Here is a 15,018-nt window from a genome sequence, read left to right on the forward strand (position 1 = left end):
GTAGAGATGTCCACCTTTGATATAGCCAGGAGAAAAATGGCCGTATAATAACTTATGATACAGCTGCTGTATCTGATCATTTGACTTATTTGCCTCAATTGCTCATAAAATCCAATGCCCGTTGTTTCATCCATGATGTGGCCCACATGGCTGCAGGGTCGGATGATCCAGACCATCCATCCAGTGGGTGACTGCACAAATGGGACGATCTCACCCATCCGACATGAATGGTTGAATTTTCTATTTTCTTACTGTCAATTCAAACTGTATGGCTACAATTCTGTGAACCGTGCAAAATATTTTTTACTGTCGGTAAATCCATGGTAGGGCCCACCAGATGGACAGTTCGGGTCATCCAATCAAGTGGGGCCACATGATAGACAGGCTGAGCAATGGACCTCAGACACAAGAATTTCTAGATAGGAAACATCACTAATTTGAGCCCTTGAAATCCAAACCATTATAAAGAAGAAAACCCAAATATATTATGCTCTAGAAAATACGAAAAATAAGAAAATTTCTGTCCATATTTCATCAAAGAAATACAAAAAATAATAATAATAATCGACAATATCAGTTTTTTAGTTCACAGATTCATTTCAAATGACTATTAATTTATAGAAACAGAAAAAATAGAAAATTGAAAAAAATTCATCAGAAAAGGAACTAGAATTGAAATTTCAAGACTATATAAAAACCCTAGAAAAAAATTGTGAAAAAAAAAAAAAAAAAAACACACACAGAGAGATTTCAGTACCGAAATGAATGGATAGAAATTACCTGTTAGAGCAGACGGGAGAAATTCGCAAAAAATACCCTTCTTTTCTGATCTGAGAGAGAGAGAGAGAGAGAGAGAGAGAGAGAGAGAGAGAGAGAGAGAGAGATTCGCCTTCTTTTCTTCTTCTTTCCCGATGTGAGAGAGAGATTTTCGAAGTTGGGTTGGGAACTTGGGCGGGATTTTGAAAGAGGAATTATATGATACTCCGGCTGCTTTTGATGCTTGATAGACAGGCACTCAGAAATTAAACATGCTACATGTATTAATTCAAATAAAACCGACTAGGACGTGAATCCAACCGTTTACAAGTCATTTGCACAATATCAGATTGATTTAAGAATTCCAACCTCTGATTCTTCGATACTTTTTTGTGGAAATAGGAGCGTTGGATTTTTTTTCAAGTTTAACCGTCCAATAACTATCCACCAATCTGATAGAAAAATAATTAAATAAGCTTAAATGTTTAACTCATACTACAATTACACTGAATACTATAATATGGACTGTTTAATTTGACTAATTTTATGTGCCTGCGTTTTTTTTTTTTTTTTTTTAATTTTAACATCCGACAGGAATGATTGTGTAGTGAGTAAACCATGTGGGGCCTACCTTGATGTATTTATCATTATCCACGCCATCCATCCGCTTTACTGGATTATTTTATGGCATGATCCCAAAATTTAAACATATGAAAAGCTCAAGTGGACCACACCACAGAAAACAGTGATAACAATGACAGCTACCGTCCTATGCCACACTCTGATATTTATTTGTCATCCAACCTGTTCATAAGGTCACCAAGATATGTATGAAGGGAAAACACAACTATCATATGGATCCAAAACTTATGTGTTTCCCCAAGAAGCTTTCAACGGTAGACGTTCAGTTCCCACTTTTTCATTTGTTACGGTCCACCTCAGCTTTAGATAAGCTTTAATTTTGGGCTTGTGATCTAAAATGAGCTGAAAAACGGATGGACGGTGTGGATTAAAACCATATACATCACGGTGGGCCCCAGAGAGTTTACTCATCACGGTGGATAGAACATGTAGCGTCCTGAGTTAGTACGCAATCCGCGTCCATTGAATCGTGAGAAAATTATCACCGTAAATGCTGCCTTTTATCCAGCGTCTTTTATGAAGAGTCCAAAACTTACCTTCTCAACTTAGACCTTGTATGCATAGACAGAGCATTTGTGGACGAAAATACTCCTGTTTTTACGTAACATTGTACGTACGGACAGGATATTTTCGTCCTCAAATGCTCTGTCCGTACGTACAAGGTCTAAGTTGGGAAGGTAGCTTTTTCGCTGTTAATAAAAGACGCTGGATGAAAGGTAACGTTTACAGTGATAATTTTCTCTTGAATCGTCTACAATGGGGGGGTGGGCGCGGCTTCGGTGGATCCCTGACTGTGGGGCCTACTTTGACATATTTTACTTAAATCCACTCCGTCCATTCGTTTTGACAGCTCATTTTAGTGCACGATCCCAAAAATTAAAAAGATCTAAGTCTTAGGTGGACCAACAAGAAACAGTGGCGATTGGATACCGACCATTAAAAACTTCTTGAGGCCACCGGATAAAGGAATTACAGAAATATCAGCGTGATAAAAAAAAATAAAAAAACTTGTGGCCCACAAGAAGTTTTTAATGGTCAATAACGTGTGGATCCCTGAGCGTGGGGCCTACAGAAATATCAGTTTTTATATAGCCCACCGAGTGGATCCCTGTCGGTGGGGCCCACCTTGATATATTTACCTAGCATCCAAAGCATCCATCTGTTTTGAAAGCTCATTTTAGGGTATGATTAAAAAATGAAGCATATCCAAACTCAAGTGGACCCCACTACAGGAAACAGTGGTTTTTGACCATTAAAAGCTTCTTGTGGGGCACAAACGTTTTTCGATCTAGCTGATATTTCTTTAGTCCCTCCATCCAGGTCTTTGTGACCTTATCAACGAGTTGGATGGAAAATGAAAAAAATCCAGTGGCCTCCAGGAAGTTCCTAATGGTGGGTATCTAATCACCACGGTTTCTTTTGATGTGGTTCACCTTAGACCTGGATCTAATTAAATTTTTTGGGATCACGTCATAAAATGTTTTTTCAAAATGAATGGACGGAGTGGATGTAACGAAAATATATCAACATAGGCCCCCACAGTCAGGTTTCACCACCTGCTTTGCACAACGGCCAAAACAACCAGTCCTATGAGGCCCAACATGTTGTATGAATGAAATCCACTCCGTACACCAGATCGTAAACCTTATTTTACCGTACATAAAGAAATTTGGCACGATTAAAAATTTATACGTGTCAAATCAATAGGAACACCGTAAAATTGTACATAAAACCTCTTAAGTTCACATGGTGTGGATCGCCTGAGAGTTTTTAGTCAAGATAGCTATTATATCTTTCCTTCATCCTTTTGATTCACACCTGATGAACGAGTTTGATGAAAGATACGAATGGTGGCCCTACACAAAAACCTATGGTTGGTGTCCACATCTACATTGTTCCATGTGGTGCGGCCCACCTGAGTTGTGGATCTGTCGGATTTTTGGTCCCAGGGCCTAACTTAAAGGATTTAAGCTGATGGACAGTGTAGATGTCACGTAGACAACATGGTGGGCCCACAGAGCTCAATGTTGCACGCGCTGCGGTAGACAATTGTGGTCGGAAATGGTGGGAGTTAATTTGATACACTGGCAAAGTAGGCCGCTTGATATGCGGGTCATAAATTTTAAACTTGGCTTAAACCGCCTAAGTTGTGGATCCAACTGTCTCTAAAGTCATAATCTCAAAATCATACTGTTTGGATAATCCTAACCTCTGATTAGAGGACACTTATTTGTTGAATCTGGACCATTAGATCTTTTTCATTTTTAACCGCCCAATAAATGAGCACCAATTCGATAGTCAGATAATCAAAGAAGCTTAAAATTGTATTCATAACTTGTACACTTACATGTGCCTGCGTATTATCAGTCACACTCTTCCAGAGTATGAAAGTTTTTCCCTTTGAAATGGAAGGCCGAGTCTCGAAGTCCGCGGACTACTAAAGTAAAGGGGAGTGAGTCTTTTTGAGAAATTGTACACGTGGAAAACGTCAACCTAAACTCTAAGCTCTTTGGGCCCATGGTGATGTATGTGTTTTATCCACACCGTCCATCCGTTTTTCCAGCTGCTTTTATAGAACAAGCCCAAAATTGAACCATATCGAAAGCTCAAATGGACCACACCACAGGAAATATTGAGAATTGAACGCCAACCATTGAAAGCTTCTTGGGGGGCCACAGAAGTTTTGGATCAAGTTGATATTCGTGATTTCCCTTCATCCATGTCTTGTGACCTTATGAAGAGGTTGGATAGCAGATAAACATCACTGTGGGCCCTAGAAACGTTTCAATGGTGAACGTCATTATCCCCTGTTTTCTGTGGTGTGGTCCACTTGAGTTTGGATCTGCCTCATTGTTGGGCTCACGCCCTTAAATGGTCCTGAAAAACGGATGAACGTCGTGGATAAAACACATACATCCGTTGATCTCAGCATCATGATCATGGTAGGCCTTTCATCCGTTGATCTCAGCATCATGATCATGGTGGGCCTTTCATCCGTTGATCTCAGCATCATGATCTTGATCTCAGCATCATGATCATGGTGGGCCTTTCATCCGTTGATCTCAGCATCATGATCATGGTGGGCCTTTCATCCGTTGATCTTAGCATTATGATCATGGTGGGCCTTTCATCCGTTGATCTTAGCATCATGGTCATGGTGGGCCTTTCATCCGTTGATCTCAGCATTATGATCATGGTGGGCCTTTCATCGCTATCTGCCGCCATAGGAAGCTCGAATTGGGATCTATCTTTGAATAAATTGCAATTTACATAGGATCGAAAAAAAAAAATACAAATGCCTCCCTCAATCTCACATCCAAGATTGTTTGGCCTTGGACTAACGGCAATCCATTGAAAGGGAGGGCTTACACTGGCACTGGACAGATGTGGGGCCCACATGATGTACTCACAATCCAAACCATCTATCAGACGCATCTCCTCAGAGAACTTATATATCCCAAAAGTCAGACCGATCCAAAACTAAGACAGGCCACTGCACAGGTTACATATTGAGAAGGAACAACCACTGTTGATTAGAATGAGCAGCCCAGCACGTTGTGTATACGTAATCAAAGCCGTTCAAACCCTTCAACCAACCCAGATGAACGGTCTGGCAAAGATTCAGGCTGTTTTACAACTCAGGTGGCCCCTGTGAAATTCAAGGGTGGGCGTTCCCTCACAGCTCGTTCCTTTGCTGTGGCCAACCTTAGTTTTGGATCCGGCTAAGTTTGAATTCAAGGGTAATCTGAAGTGATCCATCTGATAAACAGTCTAAATGCGTGACTACATTTGGGCCCCACATCAGCCCGGTTACCACCATAATCTTATAATGCTACCATTGCCACAAAGGGTTCAGATGGGCTGAATAGAAAATATTGATAATAAACCGGAGTCTGAAAATCAGGCCAATCCCAGCCGTCGAACTAAAAGCATAGTTTAAAAAATGGTCATCCGGGTCAGATCGCCTCGCCTCGATGACTCAACCCAGCTGACTCAAAGACTAGATAAATATAAATTAAAACATATACAGTAGAAAAAGGGCGTGTAAATTAGTTATATCGTTACAAGGCAGCAGAGTAGTAGTAGTAGTAGTAGTTGTTGTTGTTGTTAAAGATAGTCTTCACCCAGTGACTGACTCATACCCGAGTCACCGCAAGCTGTGTTGAGTCGACCGAGTTATCGAGTCAACTCAACAAGTCTTTCCAAGTCAGTGCCAGAAGCAAGTTTCCTACAGCCTCAGCTCGAAATCTCTAGGTTGACTAACCTAGTTTCAACTCGAGTCAGCTAGTTTTTTAAAACTATGGCTGCCCGTAGCAGCCTAGACCATGGCGGTCGACAGCGAGCATGGCCCATAGCTGACCTACTCACCAAGCATCATGTTGGATGAGAAATATACTGATTATGGTGCATTTCAAACTACCCCTAGATCTGCATTCGGTGGAATATGTACTTAGACTGACTTTATTCATGGAAAACAGAACTCAATGGGACAAGCTATCAGTTTTCTACTTGAAATAACAATATAGCAAATATGGAATGTTCTACAGTTCTTTCTTACTTTCTTTCTTTTTTTTGAAAGGTGAAATTTATTAGGCACAGGGCCAAAAAAGAGGGAAAGAGGGAAAAGAGAGACAACAGAAAAAGGGATGCTACACAACCTGAAACTGGCAAACTAAAAACCACAAAAAGTAGAAATATCACAACACCAGCCCATGGATGGAAGACTCAACAAGCCACCCTAGATTATGACAGAACTAGGGGGCACAATCCCTAAGAAGGAGAACCCTGTTGAAGATTCCGGCCGCCCAAATACTTTTGCATTGGAAGCATCGGTTATTTCTCCCAGTCCAAATAGCATCAGTTGTCCTACAGGTTTTTTTTTTCAAGAAAAAATAATAAAAGAATCTACCTTTAAAATTCTCTGCAAACAATTCAGGTGGACACTTCAGTGGCTGGAGCTTCAGGTGCCACAGATGATGATGATGATGATGTGCTTTTGTATTTCTGGATAGTTTCGCTGTCCAAAGGCCAAGATGCTCCCGCCATGACAGCTTCAATCTCCCATGTCTCACGAGGCAAATCCGTTAGGTTCTCACATCCGTTTGAAGTCACGTGCTGAACACAGGCAGTGGCTTCATTAGGACTGGTTTTCTTAAAGATTACTGACAATGTTGGCAACGGCATGGTTTGATCTTGGGCTGTGTTTGGCTCATGGCCATTTTAGGAATGGAGAAAAATACTGCAGGTTTGGAATTTCTACCCTTAGTAGAATTCAAAGATCCGCAAACTAAGGCTCGAAAGGAGCTATTTTGTACCCAAACAAATATCATTTCATGATTTTTGGCAATTCTACAAAGAGTAGAACTCCCAAAAATCACTTCTTTTTTCGGCCCGAGCCAAACACTGCATTTTTAAAAGCCATGAAGATTTCAAATATCGAACATCTGCTCCCACAAGGGATAATTTCAATTCAGAATTACAGATCCACTTTGGTGAGGAATGAGGAAATATAGGATACTCAGACTAATAGTTTGCCGAGACATGCAAACCTGTACATTTGAGGCCCACGGCTCGGTGATCCAGACTGTTGACCTGATCAGTTACACTATGAATGATGGATCACCCAAAATCCTTCCAGATTGTAAGATCATAACAGATCGATCAATGGCCTGCAAATGGGCAGAACAAGGGTCCGCATTCAACAGAGAATGGGACAAACGTCCAAGGATCGGGATCTTCCAATCTGGGAGATTTTAGCATCCCCCATTCATGATGGGGCCTGTCAGATCACAATCACCGAACCATGGTGACTCACACATACAGAATCATGCACCTCAGTAAACAATGGTAAAGGCAACAACATATAATTCCTCAATAGTGAAATGCATACCACAACACTCTCAATGCGGACACCGCCAAATTTTCTAAACCTTTCGATGGCTTCTTGGTTGAAGAATTTGGATGTGTTTGGGTTTTCCATTGCGGGCATTAGGAGAACATCATTAAAATAACACCCTGGCTGAACCGTTATTACCTGCAATTCAGTAGAAGTAACTCAGAATCGTGATGAAGGTAGATCTTATATCTGTCCGAGGTGAAGGTGCATTTGGCTCAATCCACAAGAAAATAATTCATGATTTTTGGGATTTAAACTTCTAGAAAAACATGAAATAACACTCGTGGATTTTTATTTTTATTTTTTTAATTTCTCATCATCGAACACTCATGTGGATGTTATAGAGTTTTAACAATAAAACAAAAAGAGCCCCAACCCCATATGCTACCCAAAGAATTTACATAACTTCTCCAAAGATACAAAGGACCTGTTTGGGTGACACCCCAAACACATACTTCTCTTCTTCTTTTTTTCCAACTGGCACAATAGAGGTGTCAACTACCACTGGAAACTGGACGTGGGTTTCAGATTTCTCCAACCATTGTGGTCCACATGAATAATAGATAGGTGTGACATTTAGGGCTTGTTTGATTCGTGAGAAAAGAAAAAGAAAAAGCAATAATGATTCAATGATGATTTCTATGAACACTATTGAAACATTTATTTCCATGAATTCCATTTTTAGGGATCTTGTTTGAATAACAAGTGGAAATCTCATATCTGTGAGATAATGGTCACCCCATACCATGTGCAAAGAGGATAATGATTGCTACGTGAAATTTATATTTTCTTTGCTAACTAAATGTAGTGAAACATCCTAACATAGGAAAAGTGCTTTCTTTTACTTTCTTTTCCTGCTTATCAAACAGCCCTTCGGGCCCAGGTAGCTTTACGAGACGGGGCACCTGATGGATGGTTTGGATCCCACATGCTTGTAAAGTATGGCACCTCTGCTGGATAGTGGTTAAACACCACCTCCCCACTTTATTTTTCATGAAAAATCATTGAGAATTTCACAGTGACAGCAACAAGCATAAATCATTAAAAAATGATAATTGTGCCTCAATCAAACAGGCCCTTCATCTACCAGTGGTTGGTCGTATAACAAGTGTAATGAATGAGGAATATTCCACATTCTTTAGAGCTAGCTAAGCAAGATGTTGGTGCATGTACATTAAGTGCATGCAATTCACCATATTAAAAGATGACTATCAACCATGCGTCCTGCTTATGAAAACACGATGGATCTCTTAATTTTACATCAAGGTGCAGTTTGAACCACTGACATCTCATTATTTTCATGCCGGGTTCGTTCTCAGGCTTCCTTTTGTCATGGCCCAACAGCGGCATGAGGAAAAAAGAGGAAGAAGTGGTGGAAGCTACTGATGATGGCGGCAATTGGGCGATTTGGAGGGAAAGGAATCCATGGCAATTCCAAGACACAAGCGAACCGGAAGGGGAATTATATAAAAGGGCAAAAATGAATGTAATTGGGTGGATTTCTTGTTTAAAGGATTTTGATCCAAATGATGGGTCGATTTGGCTAGATTGTAAATATTGTAAATTTGAGCCTCAGGCTCCTCTCTAATAAATAAATAATTGTCAATTCTAGGGGGGAAAAAAAATCCATGTGACATTTCTAACAAACCATAGATATCTATCAATAAACCGCACATAGCTTAAAAACTCAAAAACTCGACTCAACTCAATGTCTAGCCAGTGGTCAAGTTGACTCAAAGACTCAGACGAGTCTTTACTTGACACATTATTAATAACTAAATAATTTTATATATAATTCTCTTAAATAGTTATATATGAATATAATATAAAAATAATGGAAGGATATGCAAACATATGGTGTTTGGCTTGTTTGCTAGAGTCGCTGCTCCTTTTGCTTGAGGTCTTGGGTTCAAAAGCCAATTCTTACTTTTTTTGTTAACTCACTACACAATCAAGTGACTCGCCTCAACTCTTGTTGGGTCGTGTTGAGTGGACCGAGTCGGTGAGTTGACCTGACAAGACACGCCTGGTAGAAGCCGATACAGGCTTACAGCTGAGTTTCACTATGACTCGGCTCAAAATCTTGCCGAGTCAGGTTGACTCGGCCAAGTTCAGGTCGAGTTACCAAGTTTAGAACTATGATCGACGGAAACAATCAACTGGAGACCAGTCCCCATTGTAGCAACACTAGCAAAGAAAATTGCCATGACTGACCATGCATTCTTTGAGTTCTCTGGTTGTTCGCAAAGCCTTTAGTCCAGGTTCAGTTGGCCTCTCCGTCCCCTAGTTGCAGAATGTCAAAATAACAGACCAATCAGAAGACGTTTTCTCTATCTATAATCTTGAGAGTGAAGGACTCAGAAAAAATAAAATTGAAATAAGCTCTTGATGGTTCCATCTGCATATAACATTTCACAAAGTAATAGAGCAATACTCTCAAACCAATGCACTGACCTTAGGATAGCCGCCAGGGTCATGTGCATCAAGCCCAAGAAAATGTCCAATGCCATGAGGCATGAAGACAGCTCCCAATCTTTCTTCCATCATACTGTCAACCTCACTGAAAGAAGACAAGCAATAATCCCATCACATCTACATTATCGACTAGCTGATTTGTTCCAGAGATGATACTTGGCTAGTAGATCATACTGAATTTTGCTCCCTAAAAATAAAAATAAAAAATCATACCCAACAAGAATTCCTCCTGCAACCAGGGACTCCAAAATGTTTTTCTCAGCTAACCTGTTACCATAAAAGTTAGATTAACACCATCATCAGATCAAAAATTAGCAAGAAAATCATAAATACTTAAAATGAACAAAGTTCATTGAATTGAAATGCTATTATGCAGTTCAGTGTTGCTGAAGTTCCTGTGCAGCTTCCACCTCATCGTCAATGTGACATACTTGTGGTGAATGGAACTGTTGACCTGGTGGGCCACCATCTAGGGGTGCAACTCAGGCAGGTTGGGTCAGGTTGAGGGTCAACCCAACATCGAGAAGACCCAACCTGCAATCCAACCTGTCCCGCATTCCAACCTGAGGTGCCCAATCCAAACCCAAACCGAAGTTCCTCTATACTCAACCCGAACAGACCCAGAAACATTATTCCCAATCCAACATAACCCAACCTGAATTTTCTCAACCCGTACTCAAATTGGATTGGCATTTTCCAACCAAAACTCAACTCGAGGACCTTGGCAACCAGACCCAAACTCGGATTGGGTCAATCAGCCCTACAACCAGTGGTCTGGAAAAGGAACAGTTAGAACAAAGGTCCACCTTCAACCAGTAAAACTCATAACTGGATGTTCAGAGTCATCCAATGGCTGAGATTTTTGCACCCATAGTCCATTCACCTGGTGGCTTACCAGATCAGTAGTAATGATCAACAAATGTTTGACACTCTGCTTTGAGTAGGGAGCTGCATAAATGCAGGCTGCAAAATAGAATTTTCAAGCACTCCAAGCGTTGGAGACCCCACCAATTGGATTTCATCTATATTATCTGTTACTTCCTCTACCGCCAAAAAAAAAAAAGGCGGCCTTTTTAGAACACCAATGATGAAAGAATTGAAGTCAATGCAATCATACTTGTGCATGTCTATCCAGTTCACTCCTGGTTTCATTGTAGAGAGAACCGCATTATGTGCTTTCAGAACAGCCTGATAAACGACGAAATAAATAAGAAATCAGCGGTTTTTTTAAAAACAATTCTAGCAAAATAAAGCATTCCGCTATATTGGAAATAGGCAATAAGTGAATGCACAATACTTACATTGTACACAAGACGTTGATCATCAGTGAATTTTCCATTTACCTGCATCACAATAAAAACAATACAGTGAATTTTCGTGGGGAGTGGTGTTTACATGGTCTTTCAGTGTGAATTGTGATTTGGAGAGCAGATGAGGTGAAATTTTTGCTTGACATTTGGTAAGAGGAGCAGAATTTGAAATAAAAGTCTCTTCTATGATTCTTTTTTTCTTTTTCTTTTTCTTTTTCTCTCTTTTTTTTTTTGTTTTTTTTTTTCTCTTTTTAAAGAAGGAGAAGAAGAAGAATAAGCAGAGGAGGAGGAATCTCTTATGTAGATCATCAATTAACAAATGATTGTGATGCCGAGGTGAAAAGCTGTATATCTCAGATGGGATATTAATGAGCTTGGACTCCTTCAATGCGGAGAATTGATTGACGCACCATTTTAGATTTTATTGAAGTGCAAGGGATACTTCCAGTGCAAGACCAGATTTCCCTCCTTTGGGTCTGGATGGAGAGAAGAAATCAAATCTGTTATCCTATGAGCTTTCTGTCAACAATTCTGCTCGTTTTTAGGGTTTCCGATCAAACCAACTCCAAATCCTTCATAGAGCATCATATTTTCTTTGACGATATGGAACCTACTGAAAGAGAGCTGCAGAATTTTCAATAGCAACAAAGGAAGAACAGGTGGCCATAAATCGTAGTAAATCTGCTGAGGGGGGCTGCATACAAAGATGTCCTTATATGGTGCCTTCTTGGAGTGGCGCTATTCAAGCTACATGCTTATTGGACGACGGTATGAAATTTGCTACATACAGAAAACAGCTCCTGGCATTTGCTGCCCTACAGATGTGGGACTAAAAAATCAAAATTCAGGTGTAATTATAATGTAATTAAAGGCTCTCAGTGGGTACTCCACGTGGCTTTCTTGAAATTTAGAGATCTTTTGACAAAGGACAACATGCTCAATTTGGTCAGATGGGTGGATTAAGGGCCAGTTTCACATTGCAGGATGACTGAAATCTTCTTTTCAGCCTTATCATGTTATACGCTTTGCTTCGTGCCTGTAGACATCTCTTTATGGACTTTGCTTCATGCCTGTAGACATCTCATTATGGACTTTGCTTCATGCCTGTAGACATCTCATTATGGACTTTGCCTCATGCCTGAAGGCATCTCACATGCCATATGGATGTGAGCACAGTTAAGGCAAGATTAATCAATCTGTTGCGATAGACATCCTGGAACTCCATTCCTAATTTTATCATAGTCAATAGAGAAAGGAGATCAAGTAACGCATGTTTACAGTTTCTGCAGATACAAATATGTGGAATTTGGCTATGTTAGGTATTGTTAATCACAGAAAGCTTTATGGATGTAAATAGGCTTGGGAGTTGAAACATAATAGCGCACATAAAATTGAGAAAGAAAAGAACCAACCAAGTAAAGACAAACATGAACTCACAGGGAATGAACATGCAACATCAGAGGCATAAAAATGGTATTCTGCCCCCATATCCATCAATGCAATATCACCATCCTCCAGTGTCTGCATAACCATATTGGGATGAAGAACAGCAAATAAAATAGCATGTGAGTAAGAAACTGTAGAATGAGCAAAAGCCTAAGCATAGAAGTGTGACTGATTCACGAATCGCAACCATAGTTCTTAAACCCGGTGATTTAAATCAAAACTTGGCCGAATCAACTTCAGCTCAACGAGATTTCGAGCCAAGTCACTATGAAACTCGCCGACGAGCTGGATACATTTATGACTTAGGGAGACTCGTCTAACACAACCTCTAGAACGAAAGCAAGCGTTAATACCAACTTGCCATGCATTGCGTTGTTGCATTGTTTATCCATTTTTAACCTATATTACTTTAAAATCTCTATTATTACTTTAAAAAGTTCTCAGCTTAGTTACTGAATATATTGAGTCACTTTGAGTCGACTCAGGTTGACTCAACCTGACCTGACTGGCATATCGAGTTGAGTTTTCGAGTCAAACTGACCTGACCGCACATCAAGTCAAGTCAAGCTTTCGGGTTTTTGAACTATGATTGCGACCAAACAAATGCTCATGGATCTGCACCACGCAATATTGATAATTGTGCAAATCCTAAAAATAAAAAGACGCATGGAGAAGCTCAATGAGTCATAAATAAATGCAAATTCCTTGAATACATCCATCATAACAGATCATGTATGAAATTAATTTTCCTATTTTCTTTCCAGATGAAAAGAAACAGTAACAACACATCTCTGATTGACTGGTGACCAATAGTATGAGGACACATCCAAACAACTAATCTTGATAACTTATAGTAGTCTATAATATTACAACACATGATAACCAATAAATTCATTTGCGACAGAGTGATAACCCAAAGCACCTATTGGATAATATAGTTCTTGATGGACCCACATCTTTCCAGATGCCCCACATCCTTGCAGAAGGTAACATCTTCCATAAGAACCAACTCCTCTCCCAATACAGGCCTGCCATCCAACTCCTCCACAGCTTCCGCAATGCTTTTCCGAAAGACCCAACATATTCCAAAGAACTTAGCCCCCTTGCGAGGTGATCCACCGACTCTTCCACTTTGTTCACTTGATACATATGCTACAAAACCTCGTTTAAACAGTGCACCCTTGTTAATGGAGCTTGCTTGGCATCAGATTATTTAAAGCAGTAACTTCCCTCACCTAACCGGCGCTCTACTAAAAGTTGGAACTATCTGATGGGTATTACTTTGAGAATGTCTGCCTGTATAAGTTAAATGTAGTTTTACTTGCAATATACTGTCTTCATTGCACTCTTAAGGTTTAAGATCTAAACCTTTTACAAAAGCAGCAAGTACTGTGGTGGGTCACATGTCCAGTAGTGACATTTATAATGCCATCAGCAAATCAGTTATGCAACATGAGAACCAAAACAAAATGTCTCTAGTCCACAAGTAGAGAACCAAATCCAACTGAGGGTAAGAATAAAGAGGTAAATCGTTGTCTGTAAGTGAATGAAATACAACAACAAATGCATTAAACATACAGTATCAATATGTTCAAACTTCAGCTAATCTCATAAGATGAAACATGGAATACTAACAATACATAAATCCAACACAAAGCAGCTCTTGATATGCTTTATTCGGAAGTAGGAAGAGAAGAAAGAATACAAGAACTTCCAAGAAAGTAGTCAAGCAACTCAAGCATCTCAAATCATATACAGGTTGGAAAGAAATGCTAGTGTCAACATACCCGATCATTGGGAGCAGCAGCATGGCCATAGTGAATGAAGGCACTACAAACAAAACACTCATAGGTCAAGCCTTGGAATATGAATGTATTTTAAATCAACGCTATTGGCACAGCTCAAATTTTACGCTATTGGCACAGCTCAAATTTTCTGAATCAGTTTAACAACAAAGAGAAGATCCAAGAAAAAGTTTCTTTGACAATCAAAAGAGTACCCAAAAATTAGCAGAACATCTTTAGAATAAATTTGATCCCACACAATCTGAGCAAATTTTCTTTACTTGCAGACTGCAGGGATTAGGTTTGCATCCATTTTCATGGCCTCAGGGCATCAGAAAGGGGTTGAAAACTTAAGGGGAAGTATGGAACAGCTGCTTATCCAAGTAGCATACTAGCATGTTAGTCCTGTTTTTGTGCATGTCTTTTTGGCCTTTGATGTTACTGTGGAGGTGTCCGTCTATGTCTGTTTCTATCACTTTCTTCTACACAATGCACCTAAACTTGTCAAAGTGTTTCCCCTTTTACTTACAGTAGTATTGCAGTTTTGGCATGGTTGGAATTTGAGAGTAATAATTCATTTTTTGAAAGAGGGTTTATTCTAAGATGTACCAAGAGATTTACTCCTGATAATAATCTAGAAATGAAAGAGGCCCAACTGAAAATATTTCTAAAATCCAAGGAGATTTACTAGCATTTCATGAGGATTATT

At 39.8% G+C, this 15,018-nt stretch overlaps 1 protein-coding gene across 1 annotated transcript in view; it reads right to left on the reverse strand.

Moving 5' to 3' along the window:
* Positions 1–5,883: 5,883 nt before the first annotated feature.
* LOC131218673 (uncharacterized) overlaps positions 5,884–15,018 on the reverse strand; it is a 30,505-nt gene continuing 21,370 nt past the window's right edge. Inside the window, exons 8-16 of the mRNA XM_058213351.1 lie at positions 14,313–14,355; positions 12,517–12,600; positions 11,071–11,112; positions 10,887–10,957; positions 9,983–10,036; positions 9,749–9,854; positions 9,509–9,577; positions 7,289–7,432; positions 5,884–6,513 (exon numbers count right to left, since the gene is read on the reverse strand). Of these exons, the coding sequence (XP_058069334.1) occupies positions 6,331–6,513; positions 7,289–7,432; positions 9,509–9,577; positions 9,749–9,854; positions 9,983–10,036; positions 10,887–10,957; positions 11,071–11,112; positions 12,517–12,600; positions 14,313–14,355 (796 nt within the window). The 3' untranslated portion in view covers positions 5,884–6,330. The remainder of the gene's footprint in view (positions 6,514–7,288; positions 7,433–9,508; positions 9,578–9,748; positions 9,855–9,982; positions 10,037–10,886; positions 10,958–11,070; positions 11,113–12,516; positions 12,601–14,312; positions 14,356–15,018) is intronic.

This window comes from Magnolia sinica, chromosome 11 (genome assembly GCF_029962835.1).
Source record: "Magnolia sinica isolate HGM2019 chromosome 11, MsV1, whole genome shotgun sequence".
NCBI classification, from domain to species: Eukaryota; Viridiplantae; Streptophyta; class Magnoliopsida; order Magnoliales; family Magnoliaceae; genus Magnolia; species Magnolia sinica.